This window comes from Chrysochloris asiatica, unplaced genomic scaffold (genome assembly GCF_000296735.1).
Source record: "Chrysochloris asiatica unplaced genomic scaffold, ChrAsi1.0 scaffold00027, whole genome shotgun sequence".
Classification (NCBI taxonomy): domain Eukaryota; kingdom Metazoa; phylum Chordata; class Mammalia; order Afrosoricida; family Chrysochloridae; genus Chrysochloris; species Chrysochloris asiatica.
Window position 1 is genome coordinate 18151337 of NW_006408545.1, and position 20851 is coordinate 18172187.

General features: G+C 38.5%; 1 protein-coding gene across 1 annotated transcript in view; it reads left to right on the forward strand.

The window, feature by feature from the left end:
• The window catches only part of AK9 (adenylate kinase 9), a 175220-nt gene that overhangs the window by 92461 nt on the left and 61908 nt on the right, over window positions 1-20851 (forward strand). Inside the window, exons 21-26 of the mRNA XM_006839988.1 lie at window positions 2808-2884; window positions 6443-6607; window positions 7972-8061; window positions 8511-8714; window positions 9565-9686; window positions 15308-15520. Of these exons, the coding sequence (XP_006840051.1) occupies window positions 2808-2884; window positions 6443-6607; window positions 7972-8061; window positions 8511-8714; window positions 9565-9686; window positions 15308-15520 (871 nt within the window). The remainder of the gene's footprint in view (window positions 1-2807; window positions 2885-6442; window positions 6608-7971; window positions 8062-8510; window positions 8715-9564; window positions 9687-15307; window positions 15521-20851) is intronic.

Sequence of the window (20851 nt, forward strand, 5' to 3'; positions counted from 1 at the left end):
TCTTTTATCCATTTATATAAATATTGTTTATTGGTCCTATGGTGAGGATTTTTGTTTCCTTTACATTGAGGTGCAGCCCATACCAAAGACTGTATGTAGTCTTTGATATTCATCAGTAAGTATTTTAAATCCTCTTCACTTCCAGCAAGCAAAGTTGTATCATCTGTATATCGCAGGTTGTTAATGAGTCTTCCACCAATCCTGATGCCACATTTTATTTCGTATAATTCAGCTTCTTGCATTATTTGCTCAGCATACAGATCAATGAGTATGGTAAAAGAATACAGCCCTGGCGCACACCTTTCCTAATTTTAGATCTTTCAGTGGTCCCTTGCTCTGTTCAAACAACTGCCTCTTGATCTAAGTACAGATTCCTCATGAGCACAATTAAGTGTCTGGAATACTCATTCTCCGCAATGTTGTTCTTAGTTTGCCATGATCCACACAATCAAAAGCCTTTATGTAGTCAATAAAGCACAGGTAAACATCTTTCTTGTTTCGCTACTTTCATTAAGATCCATTTGACATCAGCAATGATATCCCTCTTTCCACATCCTCTTCTGAATCCAACTGATCCTATAACACCACACCAGGACCCCATGGGTGACCCTGCTTGTATTTAAAATACTAGTGGCATAGCTTCCAGCATCATAGCAACATGCAAACTACCGCAGTTTGACAAACTGACAGACGAATGGCAAGGCACTACAGTACAACAAACTGACAGATTGGTGGAAGTAGTTTGTAGGAGTGGTTAATATCTAGCAGCAAAGTCTTCCTCGTTCTTGTGAGGGCTTATATATTTATCAGCACACAACCCAGTATTTGGATCAGGAAAGTCTCAAAAAGAGCACAACATGAACTAAGACTAATTACTGCTTTTTTTGCAATCAAAATGGGGAAGGACGAGTTCAGAAATAATACCCAGTAGTCTCAGAGTTCTGGGATGTAAACAAAGAGGACTCAAAGTACACCAAGACTTGACTATAGGACATAGGATTAGAATATAATGAGAGCGCACTCCATATTAACAAGATACAGACCTGTTGGGAGGAGAGATATGTTTATAATGATAGTAGTATCACTGGATTTTCAAAGGATAGGATAATGAGCACAAAGAATGCAGAATGTAAATGAATGAAGGGCCTTGTGATAGTTATGGCTTTCTGCCAACTTGGCTGGGCCAGGATTCTCAGTGGTTTCACAGTTCAAATGTAGTTTTTACCTCCATGATTAGCTCTAATATGATGCCATCACCCCATAATGTGATTTGATGTGATCAACTCAGATCTAATGTAATTATTCTGTGTATTGTATATCCTCACTTCCATGATATTAGCAGATGCAGTCGATAGGATTAGGTTGTATTTTGAGTTGATCTCTTTTGAGATACAAAAGGAGAGAGTTGTGAGCAGAGCTAAGAAGGACTTACTACCACCAAGGTAGAAGAGCCAAGAATGGCATGCATCCTTTCAAACTGAAGTCCCTACACTGTGAAGCTCCTAGATCCAGGAGAAGCTTGATGCCAAGACATAAAGAGATCTCCAATGAATACTGGGCCTACAGATGCTAAAAAGAGAAAAGAACCTTTCCCCAAAACTGACAGAGAGAAAGCCTTCCCCTAGCACCAGCATTTGGAATTTGAACCTCTAGCCTCCTAAACTGTGAGGGAATAGATGTCTAATTGGTGAAGGCATCCAGTTGTAGTCTTCCTGTTGTAGCAGTGCTAGAGGACTGAGACAGGCCTAAAGGAACAATCTGAAGGGATGTGGTGTTATTGTGAATGGGCTCTATTTAACCACTCCCTTGTTGATGGACACTTTATACTGCTTTAATCATGAAAAAAGAGATGCTGTCAACCTTCATAAATATGTTTCTTTGTGCAGTAGTATTTTTGAGGGTCAAATTCCTAAACATAGAATTTGTAGGTCAAAGGTTTTAATAGATACTACTTTTCTCATCATTTTACTGACTTTCTTCATAGCTGTCATCACCATTATTAAGTCAAGTTTATTACTTCAACCCTAATGAACATCAGATTCTTTCTAGATACTTAAGTATTTTCTTTCCTGTTCTCCCAAATTTTCATCATTACTGTATTAAAAAGAAAATGAGGGTATTTTACTCACTATAAAAATGCCAAAATAAAGAAAATTTAAAACTCCCATAATGCTACCAGCCAGAGATAATTACTATAAATTATTAGTTTGATTTGTTTTCTTCAAATCTTTTTCTCCTCATTTAATTAGAAAATTTTAATACAAAATTATTGTTGTTAAGGGTTGTTGAGTCAGTTCCAACCCCAGGCGACCCTGTATAGGGTTTCCAAGGAGCAGGTTGTGGGTTTGAATTAACAACCTTATGGTTCGCAGTCCAGTGATTATCCTACAGCAAAATTAAAATTATATTATACAGGGTCACTATGAGTCAGAACCGACTCTATGGCACAACGTAGTTTTACCGTCTACTTTTCTCATTTAATCAGAAAGAAATATTCCACGATTCCTCCCATTTGTCCTTCAACTCAAAGTTAAGAAGCCTTTATTTATTTTAACAGGTTTCCTAATGAATTGCCAAGGATTTTCAAGCCATAACATTACAGGATTTCTTATTTAAAAGTAAATACCTAAAAATGGAATAAAATTTTTAAAAATCTACTTTGATAAATTGGAATAGGATAATAAAAGTATCATGAATATTATAAACTGTGTACGCTTGATTTTTACCACTATAAGCCCTTAATCCTATAATATCATGAGTTGTCTGAATTTGTAAAGATAATTAAATCTGAGTTGTTTTCATATCAGAAAAGCTGCAGAAGAAGCATTGGAAATGGAAGAAGAAAACCGGAGGATGTTGGAAGCTATGAATATGAAAGCTAAAGGCAAGCACAGATTTGTATAACTAATAACGCATCACTTAAGCTTGTATTGTTACTGTAAGCAACTGTAGTTTTTCAAGTGAATTATAGGCAGAGTGACTTCATTTCCCTGTTAGCCTGTCACAGTCCAGGCTTATGTCTCTGGTCCTGAAGTACTTATAGTACCTGCCGTCATCCTCTTAAACGTTTCAATATGGTCATTAAACTACTGGATTCATAGAAAAGACTCCCAACACAGGCATCCACTTACTTGTGCCCCCTCTCAGATAGGTACCCAGAGGAGCAACATGTGCAGCATCGTAAAAATGGCTTTTCTTTGTCATTGTGTGACACACTGCTGGTAGAACTATTTCCATTAGCGGGATCCTACAGGAGTGGAGAAAACAACACTGAACACTAGCTATGCCCATTGTCTTTAAACTTAGACTTCCATTTCTATTCCAGAATGTACTCTAACAGTTTCTTTTAAGGTTGGCATTCATAACCCTAGGCTCATGAGTAAAATTCATGACTCTATGAACTTGAATAGGTAGATAATTACATCTTTATTTTTACTAAACTTTAACGGAAATTTATCATTTCTTTTAACTACTAATATGACATAATAGTAGTGGTTCCTTGACTTTGTCACCAATAGAAACAAAGACATTTTCCTGTCACATCATAGCTTTAGATATCTTGAAGTATTATTTTACACTTGCCACTGCTCCAGAATTATGGCAGTTATTAAATTAATGCTAGTGCTTGTTATTTAGTGCATTAATAAAGAAGCACAAATTTTCTACAGTACTTTTTTTTTTTTTTGGCATTTTGATAATATGGTTTTTTTTTTATAGATCTAAAAGTATTACTATTCTGAGAAGGATTCCATATGTTTCACCAGACTGCTAAAGGGACCCATGGCTCAAAAGAATGAGAAATATCTGTCTCGGTTTTCTATTTCTAAGCAACAAATCACCCTAAAATTTAGTGGTATAAAACCACCATCTTGTTATGCATACAAGTCTGTGGGTCAGGACTTTGGGAAGGACCCAATTGTAACAGCGGCATAGCAGAGCACCTGACTTCCTCTACTGTAACAAGGGTAGATAGAACCACCGCCAGCATCAGCCCAAGGCTGACTCCTATGAGATCTCCATCTCATAGGACCAGCCTCCTCTCTCCAGGCTTTTACTAATTCTGACACAAACTGTCCCTCCCATGGTACTTTCTACTTCTCTGTGGGGTTCAGTTATTCATTGCAATGGTTATACCGAACTCACAGACAATTGTCACAATTATAGGGTTAGTCAGGGAAGTTAAGGTTACAATTTAGGATCAGGAACAACTCAGGATACAGATCTATCAGTACAACTTATTGGCCATGCCCACAGCCCTGGCCTATCAAACCTCTAGGGCCTCTTAAGCCACCTGGCCTCTGCACTGCTCAGATAAGTGTTTCAAAGCTCTTTCACTCCACTGATAAATGCCTGGAAGCATCCCATTCCACCAGCAAGCCTCCTGCCCAAAGCTCTCAGTTTTCTAACTCGATGGACTGGTAAGCCCACCATAGTGTTTCCTGCCAGTCTCGTGGTTCTGCTGTGCCTCTGCTGCCACCGTTTCTCGACTACTGCTTCTTCCTCTCTCTGATATCATAAATCTCTCAGTCTTTTGGGTCTAGGAAGTTCTCAGGACAAGGATGCTCCACTTCTAACTCTTCTATTTTGATGACAGTGTGGTTCCCCCGCACCACTTCCCACAACTAGGATGGCTCATTTTAAGCCTAGAGCAATGGCAAAACTGACTAATCCCCTCATTAAGGTTCCTTACACTTTATTTGCATGGCCCCACCCCAAAAAGAATACCATGCACCTTATTTACATTATTTGCAAACTGTCCAATCCCTTTAGTAGTCCACAATTTGCACAGTCTTACCCAATCATTTGGTGGGAGTTATAAAACTATGATGAGAAAGTCTATGTAAAAGTGATCCTTCATACCACACAATGCTAACAGCTTATCTCCACTCCCGGGTGTCCTTGGTTCTAGCTGTGAGTGGGCCAGAAAATGTAAAGGATCCTTGTAAGTGGATCCTCCAGTTCTAGTCAAGCCTTCTGCAGCCCAGCTGACATCTTCATGACAATTTCATGAGCGATCTCAAACCAGAACCACCCAACTAAGCCACTCCTAAATTCCTGACCCACAGAAACTGCAAAGATAACATAGGATTGTTATTGTTTTGACCACTAAATTTTTGGATAATTCATTATGAAACAATTGGTAGCTAATGTAATACATAATTAACATCAAAATAACAGTACCAGGATCTTAGAACACTTTTTGGTACCTCCCTGAATTAAATAGTATACAGATGATCTCTTTCTTGTTGTCATTGTTGTTGTTAAGTGCCTTAGAGTCAGTTCCAACTCATAGCGACCCTGTATAGAGTTTCCGAGGAGCGACTGGTAAACTTGAACCCTTAAGAGTTCTATGAAACAAAATTCAAATATTTTACATTTTTCTGCATCATTTAATAAGCTATCTTTAATATATGTTCCCAAAGCTATAAATCTTTATGGAAGTAGACTGCTGAATCTTTTTCCCAACAGAGATGTCCAACTGCCAACCTTTGGGTAAGCAGCAAAGCACTTAGCTTCTGTGCCACCAGGGCTCCTCAATATGGATAAGAATATAATCTATAAATAAATATGTGTAGGAGGGACCAGTCCCTAGAGAAGAACATCACGCTTTGAAAGTGGGGGGTCAGCAAAAAAGAGGAAGACCCCCCAACAAGATAGATTGACACAATGGTAGCTCCAATAGGCTCAAATATAACAACAATTGTGAGGATGGTGCAGGACTGGGCAGTGTTTCATTCTGTTGTGTGTAAGGTCACTATGAGTTGGAACCAACTTCGTGGCACCTAACAACAAAAACAATATTGGAGACACAAAATAAAATTATATTTTGTTATAAGAGATACTCGGGTAAAAGAGATTTTGGACTTCTGGTAGAGAGCACATAACTTTATCCCAAACCAGCAAATGCTGGTTCTTCCTTGTGTATATTAACCTGACTATCCTTCAAAAAACACAAATAGATGTACCATTTTCCAGGTTATATCTGGAAGCCACATTCTTTGGACCTAGAGACACAGGATGCTCAGGGTACCTAATCATCCACATTGAGATTAGTATTCAGATGCCAGAAGTTTATCAGGTCACTAGACGGTGATTCTTAGAGATACTCACTGGGAGAAGATTGCAGAAATACCCACAGAAGTCCAGAAAATAAGCTCTCAGTATTTTTTCATTTCATCTTTGCATAGAAAACACTTTATTTTTTAGTCAATTGGCCTCAATACTTATCAGAGTGCCTTGTTGTTAAGTGCCATTGAGTTGGTTCTGACTCATAGGGTCTCTGAGGAGCAACTAGTAGGTTTGAACTGCGGGCCCTGTGGTTAACAGTCCAGTGCTTATCTTACAGTGCCACACCAGGGCTCCACCAGAGTGCTTGGTACCCAGTAAATATTTGTTGGCCTAACTGAACTTATTTCTTCTCTCTTTTTTTTTTTTTCCCTAGCGGCTGAAGAGGCTGAACAAGAGGCTGAAGAAGAGCTTGATACTGAGGGGTCGGAATTTCCTGAAGGGTCTGAGGCACCTGAGATATCTGAAGAAGCCAGAGCATCATTATTACCTGAGGAGTCTGACGTGTTGTCTGAGATCCCTGAAACAGAACCTGAATCAGGTTAGACTTTGTTGAAGGTCTTGGCCTTCATTCTACTTAAGTCCGTTATGTGTCTGTGTCTGTGCATATGTGTATGTATGTATATATATATGTTGATGAAGTGGATGCACGCCCTCTGAGAACACCCCTTCAGTCCAGATCTCATGGTATGAAGTGTGGTAGAAAAGCTTAGTCTCCTCTGCTCAGGACAGATATTCAGGACCGGGACCAACTAAACTACATCATATGTTGTTGTTGTTAAGTGCCAAATCGGTTCTGACCCATAGCAACCCCATATGGACAATAGATTCTGACTCATAACAACCCTGTATAGGGTTTCTGAAACTGTAAATCTTTACAGGAACTGAAAGCCTCATCTTTCTCCCAGAGAGCGGCTGGTAGATTCAAACTGCTGACATTGCATTTAGCAACCCAGCTTGTAACCCACTGTACTGCCAGGGCTCCTTTCAATTAGATATGTATGATTTAAATTGTCTTAAATTTTCTTTGAGCCAAAACCTATACAAAGGAATAATGTCTCTTTATTTGTCCATTTTTCTTGTGAACTGAGTGATAGTTTACATGGGAAAACATCCATTTTTCACTCATCATTTCATTGCAATGATTACAATCTCCTCCGTGCATCATCATTCAACAGTATTTGCTTCTATTCCCTCTGTTTTTCCGTGAGTTTTTTTGGATGTGCACAAAAACACTCAGGAATATATAATCACGTAAACAACCCAAGGGCACATTCTGCAAGCCTGTCTTCTGGCCGCAAGCACACAGCCTTTCTTTTTCTGATTCTAGGGTCCTCAGCTGCTCCCTCTCTCCGTGTCCTCATCTCTGCCTCCATCTCTGGTGTCACTACTTCTCTGGATAGGGTCCCATATTCCACTCATGCTCTTCTCCCTTGATGGTCCTAGGTCCTCTGGTCCTGGACTGTAAGATTAACTACTCACCCCTTTTTGTTACAGAACTTCTACTTTTATGGTAGTGACCGTCGCAATTAGTCATGATAACAATTACTCACCATTGAATCTTATCCCATTATCTTTTCACCAGACCCATCTAGACAAGATGAGAACTATTCAGTGGGGATTCTACTTTCTCTGCACACACTGAAACTAGATTCCCTCTTGAAAACTTGGAAGCCAGTCACTTCGTGCCTTTATAGCCCCTCTCACACCCCATTGTAGGTAGCCAGTGTCTAAGTTGCCTGTCCCTATCTATCCTGTATACCGAGAGGATAGGATTAATCCTTGATGTGAAGACTCCTTCCCTCTCAGTTGGTATTTTGAGCTACTACATCTCTTAGTGTAGGTCAAATTCAAGGAATGATGTCTTTTAGATTCGAACACTAACCATTCAATTTCTGTTTTAAGTACCTGAGCCTATTGAGGATACTACAGTTGAAGCTGAAATTCCAAAAGACTCCAAAGAGGGCCTGGAAACTGAAAAATTATCTGAAACAGGTCAGATTATAATATAAAAGCAGTTAATACATTAAAAAGCTTTCTTGCCCTCTTATGAACAGTCCTTTCCCTTATTATAGACATAACACCAACTTCCTACTTATTTCTTTGTATATTGTATGCCAGTTGTGTTGTATGTATTTAGTTTGTTTTATTAAAAAAGTCTCTAACCAAATTGTGATGTTATATTTTATTTTTTATATTTTATTAACAGTGAAAGGTACCATATAAAATTTTCACTAATTATCCTAATAACTTGGATAATTTATTACAACAGTACAAGGAGCAATACAATTAGATATAGGTTTATGGAATGTATATTGTTGCTTAGAATATTATTTATTACTTTCAAATGTTATTAAAATACTATAAAGCATAGATTCTTTTTTATAAGATAACTAAAAAGATACCATTTAAAACCTCTTTTTTTCTTTAACATTACTCAGAAGTTATGCTGCCTGAGTATCCAGAAGACGCGTATCCTGAGGTCCCTGAAATGGAGCCACTTAAAGAGAAAATTAAGCAGTACGTCCTCTCCTGGAAACAGCTGGAAGCAACACTCAATGATTTAACTTTTATTCAAATTTTAAACTTGGAGATTGCTGGCAAAACTCCAGAGGAACTACTCCAGAAAGTAGTTGAAACTATGGAAAGTAAGGGTTTTAACCATAACAGTACCAAGAGCCAGTAATATTATTAAAAACATTGTGAAACTTTAAAGGCATTCTTGATTGTTTATGAAGTAAAACATCCAGTATATCTGGGAATGATATGTAAAATATTTCACAACTGTTGTAGCCAATCAGAGGAGCCATCGGACACAACTGGCACTGCCCGTACTGGATAGCTGTCACGTAAAGAACTGTAAAGGCTTAATTTAGTATATGGACTCTTGGTGTGGCGCTTTAGGATAAGCACTGGACTGCTAACCACAGGTCGGCAGTTCAAACCCACCAGCCACTCCTCCAAAACCCCATATAAGGTCATTTACATACAGAAGGAGTCTGGTGGTGCTATGGATTAGGCATTGGACTGCTAACCACAAGTCTGTTTCAAACCCACCGGAGACAGATGAGGCTTGCTGCTCCCATAGAGATTTACAGTCTCAGAAACCATATAGAGAGTTATTATGAGTCAGAATCAACTCAATGGCTGAGGGTTTTATTTACATACATACTTCACTTAATAAATTGGTAACTATAATTAATTGTCCTAACCTTTACTACTGTAATACATTGTTATTGTTGTTAAGTGCTGTCGAGTCGGTTCCGACCCATAGCGACCCTGTACAGGGTCTCCGAGGATGTAAATCTTGATGGGAGCAGAAAGCCTCATCTTTCTCCTGTGGAACAGCTGGTAGTTTCGAACTGCTGACCTTAAGGTTCACTACCCAATTCGTAACCACTACGCTACCAGAGCTCCTTCTGTAATACAGTAGGCTCCTTTTATTATCAAAATATTTTCCCAAATGTCTGTTTTGTTGTTGTTGCTGTTGTTTTACAGAACCCTTTAAATATACTGGATGGGAGTTAGTTATGGAAGATTATGATGAAGAAACCGAAGACTACCAGGCTGAAGCAGAAGTTGATGAGGAGCTTGAAGAAGAAGAAGAGGAAGAAGAGGAGGTATGATTCTTTTATTGTTGTTGTCGTTAGGTGCCATACAATCAGTTCCAACTCATACTGACTCTATGTATCACAGAACCAAACACTGCCTGGTCTATGCCACCTCACAATTATTGTTACACTGGAGACCATTACTGCTGCCACTGTGCCAGGCCATCTCCCTGCGGTCTTCCTCTTTTTTTGCTGATCCTCCACTTTACTAAGTATACTGTCTGTCTTCAGGGACTGGTCCCTTCTGATAACATGTCCAAAGTATGAGAGACAAAATCTTGCTGTCCTGGCTTCTAAGGAGCATTCTGGCTGTGCTTCGTCCAAGACAGACATTTGTTCTTCTGGCAGTGCAGAGAACTTTTAATATTTTTCTCTAATGCCACAATTCAAATGCGTGGTTTCTTCTCCAGTCTTCCTTATTCATTGTCCAACTCACATGCATATGTTGTTGTTGTTAAGTGCCATCAAGTCGATTCTGACTCATAGCGACCCTGAATAAGGTTTCCAAGAAATGGCTGGTGGTTGTGAACCACCAATCTTGTGGTTAGCAGTCCAATACTTATCCTACAGCGCCACACTGAGGCAAATAAAAATACCATGGCTTGGGTCAGGCACACCTTAGTCCTTTTGCTCTTTAACACTTTAAAGAGGTCTTTTGCAGCAGATTTGCCTAATGCACTTTGTTGATTGATTTCTTGATTGCTGCTTCCAGAAGGGTTGATTGTGGATCCAAGCAAAATGAAATCTTTTTGAAGACTACTTCAATTTTTCTCCATTTATTATGTTATTTATTGGTTCAGTTGTAAGGACTTTCATTTTCTCTGTATTGAGGTGCAATCTGTACTAAAGGCTGTAATGTTTTCTCTTCATCAATAAATAGTTTAAGTCCAGCAAGCAAAGTTGTATCATCTGTATATTGCAGGTTGGCAATGAGTCTTCCTCCAATCCTGATGCTACGTTCTTCTTCATATAATCCAGCTTGTCAGATTATTTCCCTAATTGTATTTTGAGAGCCTTCCAACCTGAGGAGTTTATCTTCTGGCAAAATATCTGACAATGTTCCACTACTATTAATAATCTTTTCATCTTTCAGCCTTTTATCTGGCAGTCTTCTGGTGGCAATGAAATCCATAAGGCTTTCAGTGAGTAACCATTAAGAGGTAGTCCACGTCTTCTTCTTCCTAGTCTGTGTTAGTCTGGAAGCTCTACCGAAACCTGTCCACCATGATGGCCCTGTTGGTATTTAAAGTACCCATGGCATAGCTTCCAGCATCCCAGCAACACATAAGACTTCACAGTACAATAAACTGACAGACAAGTGATGGATGATTCTTATCATTCATTCTCATTTGACAAGTTACTCAGAATGCATATATCCAGAGTGGTAATTATCACTTTTTGACATCAAGTGAACAAACAGGTATCCTCAATTTCATAAATCAACATCTTCATGCACAACCTGTTTGAAAGAAACAACACTGAACGGTATGATCAAGAAAGGATGCCCTCCAATAAGATGACATCTGAGGTGAGACAGAAAGTCTGAAAAGGGTCTGGACAAAGATCACTCCACTCAGTTTTATTTTCTGCATATCGTTCTATCTGTTATACTTTTAGGTATGGTCTTCACTGATAATGTAATGACTTTTTCTCACTTCCTGTCTTCCTAATATGAAACTAAAACACCCTCTCTGATGCCCCAATGACTGTCTTAAATTAAAAGATTGAATGGAGGACTGTAAAAAAATGACACCAACCATTCCTCTCCCTTCCCCTCACCCACCATACCCTCTTTACTCAGTTGAGTTCAATAGTTCATTGCAGTGCCCACACAGAACTCAGACACCAGCCTCACAGTTATGGGGTTTATTAGGGAAGTTAATGAATTATAATTCAGGGTTAGAAATGTTCAGGGCACAGTTGTTCCAGTCAAGGCAGCCTCTCCTCAGGCAGGCCTACAGACAGGTCTCTCTGCCCAGTCAGTGTTACAAAGCTTTTGAAAGGCAGCTGATAAATGCCCATAGGACATACCATTCCACCATAAGCCTCAGGCTAAAGGTATTTGGCTCTGTTGGTCAGTAAACCTAGTCCCCAATTAAGTGCAAGCCTCCTGCCCAAAGCCGCTCAGCTTTACTTGCTCTATGGGCTGGGAAGCCCACTGTGCTGTCTCATCCTCTGGCTCCTGGTTCTGTTGCTACTGCTCCTTTGTCACTCCTTCGGTGTCACAGCTTCCTGTCCTTGGTTTGAGAAGGTTCAATGCACAGGATCTTGAGATCCAAAGGACACACTCCACTCCTGACTCTTATTCTTTGACAGTAGCAAGATCCCCACTCCTGTTTCTGAGATGGCTTAGTTTATACACATTCGAGTTCCAGGTTTTTACAATCAGAGTTAACACTGTTAACCACTTAGAACTGAACTGTATTATCCTATTCAGTATCTTCTCCCACCTTATCCTAGCCAGACCCAGCAGGGCAAAAACATTGTTTGGTGGGAGTTACAGACTATGGCTAAAAGCTCAATTAAATAATTCAGACATTGCAAAGACATATTTCAAAGTATAAAAACAGCAATTGTAAAGAAAGAGATGGCAATTTTTATTAAAAGGCTATTTGGAGAGTAGATCCAAGAAACCTAACTAGTGATGGGAGTTATGGAGGGAAAAAAGCAGAGATGAAAGAGAGGCAAGAATTAATTTCCCTGGGACCTAGATATAACCTCCATATTGAGAAGCACGCCAAGTTCAGGTAGAAATGACTTAAAAAGACAAACTCCTGGGATATTGAGTATGACTCCTGAACTTTGAGGAAAAAGAAACAAAGAGCAAGAATCTAGACAGAGGATCACACTTTCCCGTTGCTCCAATAGACTGGTGGCACCGCGGTTAAAGCATTCAGAGGTTGGCGGTTTGAACCTACCAGATGCTCTATGAGAGAACGATGTGACTGTCTGTGCTGTGTGCTCCTGTCTAGGTTGTTGTTGTTGGTTCCATGTTACAGCAGCGTCCTGTCCAACAGAATGACACACTGCCCGCTCCTCACAGTCGGTGCTCCGTTTGAGCTCATTGTTGCAGTCACTATGTCAACCAACCCACCTCACTGAGGGTCTTCCTATCTTTTTCACTGGTTCCCTGCTTTACTGGCCATGATGTCCTTCTCCAGCATCTCTCCTGATAACATGTCCAGAGTATATGAAATGAAGTCTTGCCATCTTTGCTTCTCTTATGCCCTTGGAAACGCTATGTATGGGGCAGTTCTACTCTGTCCTAAAGAGTTGCTGTGAGTTGGAATCGACTCTACAGCAATATGTTTTGGGGTTATTGCTCCAATATAAACATTTGAAAATTTACAAAATATATACACCTACAAAATTTTTCTAGTGAGTGCTAGTTAAATATAAAACATTGAATTAAATACAAAATAAAAAAATTACAAACTATTTAAACTGAGTAACATATATAAAAAGCACATATAAAAACACTGTGTTAAGCCAGAAATAGACACTAGGGTTGCCAGTTAAAATACATGCTGTCCAGTTAAATTTGAATTTCAGATAAATGTTTTTATGCATGAGGTGTGCTTGTACTAAAAACGAAAATAGTAATTTGAAATTTAAATTTAACTGGACAGTCTGTAGTATTGTTATCTGGTAAGCCTGGCAACCATACTCTAAGTGTATTTATTAAGAATCAAGAAAGACTGGAGAAAAAGAACAAAGCATTTTCAATTCATGAACCTGGAAAAATAACACAGCAAAATAAATCAGAAGGAAGAAGATTAAAGGCAAATTTCCATGAAATAAGACAAAATAAAAACAGTAAACCTATTTTTAAAATATGTAAGTTAAGTTCATTAACAGAACAAACCAACAGACAAACTTCTGGCAAGTCAAGTAAAAAGAAGCAATAAAATGAACTGGTTATATAATTCAATATGAGCACAAACAGCATGGCTTTAAATTATTGCAACTGTATACTAATATATTTGAAAGTCAAGATGAAAAGAATTTTGCCTCCCAAAATTACTAAAATTTGTATAGGAAGAAAGATAAAAGCTAAACAAACAAAAATAATAGAGGGGTCATTTTTGGTATACTTTCTTTAATTAGATAGTTCCTATGCTATCTAATCTAACTTTTCTATGTCATAGAAAAATATAAATACTTCCCAGTTTATTTTGAAACTTGCACAATATTAATACAAAATTCAAACAAGGATGGCACAAGAAAAGTATGGATTAGTCTTATTTTTGTACCTTTATATAAGGTTGGTAATTATACCTTACTTTGTGAAAAAAACAAAAGTTATATATAGAACAATTATATATATATATATATATTCAAATACTGTATCTGTGCTTCTTGTTATTGTTAAGCACCTTTGAGTCGGTACTTAAATAGTATTTTATTTAGAAACTAACACTGTATAGTTTATAGGGTTTCCAAGGAGCAGATGGTGAGTTTGAAATGCTGACCTTGGGTTTCAAACGAGCCTTGCGGTCCAGTGCTTATCCTACAATGCCACAACAGAAATCTTTTTGCATCTTTATTGAGAGGACATACTTTTTGTGAAAAATGGTCTGGAATGATACACACAAACTACTAAAAGTATTTATGTAGTTTCAGAATGAAAAAGATGAGAAATTTTCTCTCTTTATAGACTATAATATGTTTTGAGTGCTTTTACAATAACCATGTATAAATAGGAAACAGAAAATCCTGCAGTATCTCCCATTTAATTTTAAGAAGTTGTGACTCTGATTCAGCTTTTATTTCCCTGGGCAACTTGCTTGTTGCTGGGTGCCTGCCAGTCAATTCTGACTCCCACTCAAGGTAACCTCGTGTGACAAGTAGAATTGCCCCAGAGGGTTTTCTTAACTGTAATTTTTACAAAATCAGATTGCCACATCATTCTCCGGAAAAGCTGCTGAGTGCATTCAAACCACCAACCTTTCAGTTAGCAGCCAAGCACTTAAACTTTGAGCCACCAGGGCTCCTTTGCCTGGGAATAGTGATCCTGCATATCCACCTCCTGAGGGTTTTCATTCCATCTATGTTGGTAAGAGTCCTGGGGTGGTGCTGTGGGTTAATGTACTGGATTGCAAGATCAGCAGGTCAAGCTCACCCGCTGCTCCTGGAAAACCTTATACATGATCACTATGGGTCAGAATGGACTCAACGGCATTTAACAACAACAATGTTTATAAAAAAGGAGCCCTGGTTGTGTAGTGGGTTACAAGTTGGGCTGCTAACTGCAGGATCAGAAGTTTGAATCTACCAGCTGCTCCACAGGAGAAAAATGAGGCTTTCTGCTCCCGTAAATATTTATAGCCTCAGAAATCCCATCCATGGTCACTGTGAGTTGAACCAAGTTGACAGCACACAAAAGCATGTATGTAAAAGGCTGGGTATGGGTTAATACTCGGGGATACTTATGAAAATCAAAAATCATAGGATGTAAATTTAAAGGGATATGAGAACTGATTTTTTTAAATAATTAAAATCATCTAAGGACTGACCTTTTGCATTGTGGATTAAATATTGCTCAAAATGCATATTTTTTTTAAAATTTCTTCTTTAATGTTGCATCATGTTACTTAATGATGGTCTCCAAACTTTAAATACATTTTTAGAATGAAGATAGAATTAAAGAAAAGAAGAGGCATTTGGGAGACACAAAACACTTTTGTCCAGTGGTTCTCAAAGAAAACTTCATCCTACAACCAGGTAACACAGACGAAGCAGCTAAATATCGAGAAAAGATCTACTACTTCTCAAGTGGTGAGGCAAAAGAAAAGTTTTTGGAGAATCCTGAGGAGTACGTGGCTCATGATGAACCTCTAAAGGTGAAAACAATGTACCTATCCTTAGTATTTTTTTTTTAAGAACTTACTACCAGCCTCCATTATTGAAGGTGATGAAGTCCCCAATTTGCTGTAACAATAAAATCTCTCAAAGAATAACCATTTCAGAATATACCATAAAAAAAGAGTGATCTATTTGGGTTTCTACAGTATTGCTTTAGTACACAAGGGCTTTAAAAAGTTCATGGAAAAATTTCATTATCTTTTTATACCGTTTTTCCACAAACTTTTGTAAACCCCTTGTATGTATCTTTTCATCTGAAATAAAAGACGCAACTGGACTCATTGCTTACAATATTCACAGAATCCCTGGCTGGTGCAAACCGTGAACATATCTGGCTGTTAATTGAAAGCTTGGAGGCTGCAGTTCACCCCGGGGCCCCTTACAGGAAAGGCCTGGGAATCTACTTCTGAAAAATCAGCCACTAAAAACCCTGTGGTTACTTATCCCAGGTTCATTTATAATACTTTTCAATTGTGAATACCCTAAATGCTCAACAAGATGAGAATGACAAAATAAACAAGAGAATTCCATTAGGATAGGAATGAAAGCAATTAAGTTGTTGCCAAGACCATAAAACGGAGAAAGTCTTATGATGTGATATCAAGTTTAAAAAACAAATACAAGCCTGTATGTTTGATATGGTTCCAATTGTTCTACAAAAATTGGGTGCATATAAGATAGAATATCAGAGCTAAAAACTAATGCTGAATACCAAGATGTGATTTTTCAATTGTAATTTTCCTCTGATAATTTTCCTATTGTACTGTATTTACTAAATTGTCTTCAATAAATAGTTGACTACTTTTTAATGAAAAAGAAACCCTATGAAACACAGCTGTACTCTGACACTTCTGGGGTAGCCAGAGTGGACTAGGGGGCAACTGTTGTGACTGGTTTATGTGAAGAGAGCAAGGTTTTGTTCTATCAAACAGAAGGTAGCCATGAATCAGAGCTGACTCAACAGTGACTAACTATAACAGAACTGATGCTGGTTACTCATTGTCTCTGAGCAGAGCAGTCAGATGACTTTACACAGGGTTTTGGGGAAGTGTTGGGAAACTTTCAGAGGTCTAAGTGGGTTGACGCCATCTGTAGACTTGTGATTGATCAGGTGCGATGGCTTTTTACGGGTCCCCACTCTGAGGGGTGTAAAAGCATTGAGTCCCCCTCTGATTGGCTGACTTTCAGCAGCAAGAGGCTGACACTGATTGGTTTGATTACAAAAGAGTAATCTCTGAGCTAAATTGTCAATCAATTAAATGGACCAAAACTGATTACCACATCTATAAGACAATTTGTCTTTTCCTCAATTTGTGGGAACCTTTTTATTCATACCTGTTTATCTACCATTGGTGCCATTTTCCCTACCTTGTTTCAAAAACATTTTTAAGAACACATGGTAGCAATATTTTATTCATTTTTTAATAAAACACAACATATAATTCAACTAGCTTTACACAACAGTTTTTATTTTATGTTTTACTTTCTGGTTCTCTTCCTCATGGATATATATATATATATATGGTAGCATAGTGGTTATGAATCGGGCTGCAAACTGCAAGGTCAGCAGTTCAAAACTACCAGCTGTTCTACGGGAGAAAGATGAGGCTTTCTGCTCCCGTAAAGATTTACAGCCTCAGAAACCCTGTACAGGGTGGCTATGAGTTGGAACTGACTCCACGGCACATAACAACAGCAACAACAAATATATAGTGTCAGACTGCAAAGTTTCCTTGGAAACCCTATACAGGGTCGCTATGGGCTGGAATCGACTTGACGGCACTTCACCACAACATATATATATATATTTCTAGTGTATATATAACTTTCTGAAATCTGCTTTTTCACTTAATATTCTAGTGAAGAGACAGTTTCATCTTTTCTACAGAGGTATCTTAATGTCTAATCATTTTGAGCATCAAAACAACTTTAGCATCAAATTCACTGTTAGACATTTTTTCACAGTGCTTTTCATAGTATTTTCTTATGGTGGATGGTGGTGGTGGTTATGTGCCATGGAGTTGGTTCCTACCCATAGCGACCCTGTACTGGGTTTCCGAATCTGTAAATCTTTATGGGAGCAGAAAGCCTCATCTTTCTACCGCGGAATAGCTGGTAGTTTCTAATTGCCAACCTTGCAGTTCACAGCCTGATTCATAATCACTACACTATCAGAGTTCCCTATGGTGGATAGGAAATGGCATTTAGGAAATCTTTAGACCCATGGTTCTTGTTTCTCTTGAAACTTTTATTAATATAATTCTCTGGAATGAACTTGCTGGATCGGGCTATTCATGTCACAATATAATGCTATGTCTTCTTCATTTAGAACATGATTTAAATTCTTCTGAATAATTTGGGCCATTTTCATGCACCTCCATTTTCGTATGATGCCCACAGGGACTGCATGTAAGGAGGAGTAGAATCACTTAAGTACTATGGCCATTTGTCCCCTTTGTTGATTTCAGCTATCATGTCTCTCCACTGAGTCATTCTGCTGCTTGGGGTCAGTAGGATTTTTTTGGCACACATCCATGAGCCCACGATTCTTCCACAAAGCCTAGAGGGCCTGGGGTTGGTCTCAGACATTTCTCCCGTGTCCAGTCACTGTAATACCTCTGAGTTAGCAGCAGTGCCCACAGTAGATCAGGCTGCCAAAGCTGTACCCTGTGTTATTCCAAACAGTCTTACCACTGAGCAGTTTCAATGTGATACAAAATACTTTGGGAGGCTGCTACAGCTACATCATATTATACTGTTTCTGGCTTTTACTTTTTTGTTCATTTATTTTCCCACCACTCAATTTTTCATTGCTTATTTTGGACTCCTGGTGTGACGCTATAGGATAAGCACTGGACTTCGAACCACAGGTCAGCAGTTCAAACCTACTAGCTGCTCCTCAGAAACCCTATGCAGAGTCGCTACGAGTCGAAGCTGACTCAACAGCACTTAGCAACAGCAAACATTTTTCTTAAAATAGTACTTGACCACATTAATTTATGAGGAAAAGCAGTTCTCCCCTCTCACCACAGTCCCATCTCAGAAACAGTATCTTTAGCATTTCTGTATTTAGTTCTTCAGTGGTTGCCTCCCTGTATTTGAATAATATGCTTATCTCTCCATTTCTTGATAATATCACCTTTAGTGATGGTAGAATGCTGTTGAGTCAATTCTGACTCATTGCAACCCTGTATAGGGTTTCTGAGGCTATAAATCTTTATGTGAACAGAAAGCCTTATCTTTCTCCCTTGAAGCAACTGGTAGATTTGAACTGCTGGCCTTTTGGTTAGTAGCCCAGCACGTAATCACTACACTACCAGAGCTCCTTTAGTCATCAACACTCCCTGAGATGAAGAGCAACAATTTAGCTCTTACACTGTCTTCTCTTCCTCAGAGTTTTATATCTTTGTTACTTTTCATTCTGTTGTTTTGTGAGGGAACTTACCCCAAATGGGCTCAACAAAAAGGTACTGAATGGTAGGTTGGTTTCAGTTGTAGCTTCTTGCCTATCAAGTGTCAAATGCTGTCACCAGGGCCCAGTGTCTCTCTCCAGCTCTCAGTTCTGCATTCTCTGGATTTGTATTCTCAGGGAGTTTCTTGTGACAGTGGCGCCAGGCACTCCAAATCTTAAATCTGTTTTTCTCAAAGCAAGCAAAAATGGACCCTGTTTTGTTTTGTTTTGTTTTTCCCCAAAAGCTTCTGCATTACCCTCACTGACCCAGTACCAATGGTCAAAAGAATATGATGCATCAATTCACATGCCCAATTCTTGAAGTAATGATGGAATCAGTTCCATTGATGGTCATCACGTGAGCGCTAGCCAGATACAGCTAGCAGAATAGTGAATAAATGCTGGATGGCAAAATCAACAGTTCTTTACATGTTTTCCTTTTGAGTTCTGTTTTTTTTCTTTCACCCTTGTTTTGCTGAAACATATCCTCAATTAATTTTCTTCATATCTGGAAAATGTGCATTATTTGGTTTTCATATAAGATTGATATTTTTATGAGCATGGGTTTCTATGTTGAAAATAACTTTCCTTTGAAAACACCTTGGATTTCTCTTTCCCATATGTGTATTTCCCTGGCATGCCTTCTCCCTGCATTTTTAAACTCTTCTCTGAACATTTCTCCACAAGGACAAGAGGTGATAGGTTGCCTTCCATGCTTCTCTCTGCTGATCACAATTCATAACTTCTCCTTCCTTTGCAAAAACTCCAGTTCCTTTGAAGTTCATACCATCCAGATATGAGGGGGCTTCAAAAAGTCTGTGGGAAAAATGAAATCCAAAGATAACTGAACTAGATGGTGCCCAGCTACCACTACCAACTGGTCTGAAAGGGATCACATTAGAAACGTGCTGGATAGAGTGGGAGACAAATGTGAAACAAAACTCAAAATACTAAAATATACCAGGCTTACTGATCAAATAGAGACTGATGTAACCCCCAAGACTATGGCCCTTAGTCACCCATCAGGTCTGGAACTGAAGCCTAATTTTTAGTCAGTCAATAGTACGCACACCTTAAAATAATCAAACATTTCAGATCAAAAGGGCAACATTTACCCTAAGACAAAGTTCAGAAGGGTTAGGAAAGAAGGAGGAATGGAAGAAAGAAACAGGGAGGAGTTGGGACAAGTGATACTACGTTGAAGAGATGGCAATAAGTGAAATGAAACAAAATGTATATGATTTGTTAAATATAAAACTGATGGGGAAGTGGTTAAGCACTTGGCTGTTAACTGAAATGTAACGATTTGCTCTGTAAACCTTTACCCAATTTACAATAAAAAGTTAAAAAATAAAAAAGAATCACAGCCCTGGAGCAAAGCAAAAAAAAGATAACTGAATTTAAAAAAAAAAAAAGATAAAGGAATTTTCTCACAAACTTTTTGAATCCCTCTCAACATTTCCCAGTCCTTACTGCCATCACCTACCAATTTCAGAGCTATTTCTCCTCATTCACAAAAGACTTCAGCTCCTTGTTCGCCACAGCTCTTGTCATTCTCAGCAGTTCTGACATCCACATGGATGATCTATACTGTGGGTTCTCTAAGTTTAAGCATCCTCATCTGCAAATGGGGACTGTAGGCATTCATGGAGGAACCAATAGTGCTTCATTATTAGAGCTTTTTTATTTGGTAGAGAGATTTTTTTTTTATCCTGTTAAGAAAATCCCTTCCCATTTTTATTCATTAAAATTTTTCTTACAATTCTAAATGCTTAATTTTATCAAATGCCTTTTGGCATATGATATTTAGATGATCCTATGGGAACATCTTAAATTCCAAAAAAATGGATGAATGGAT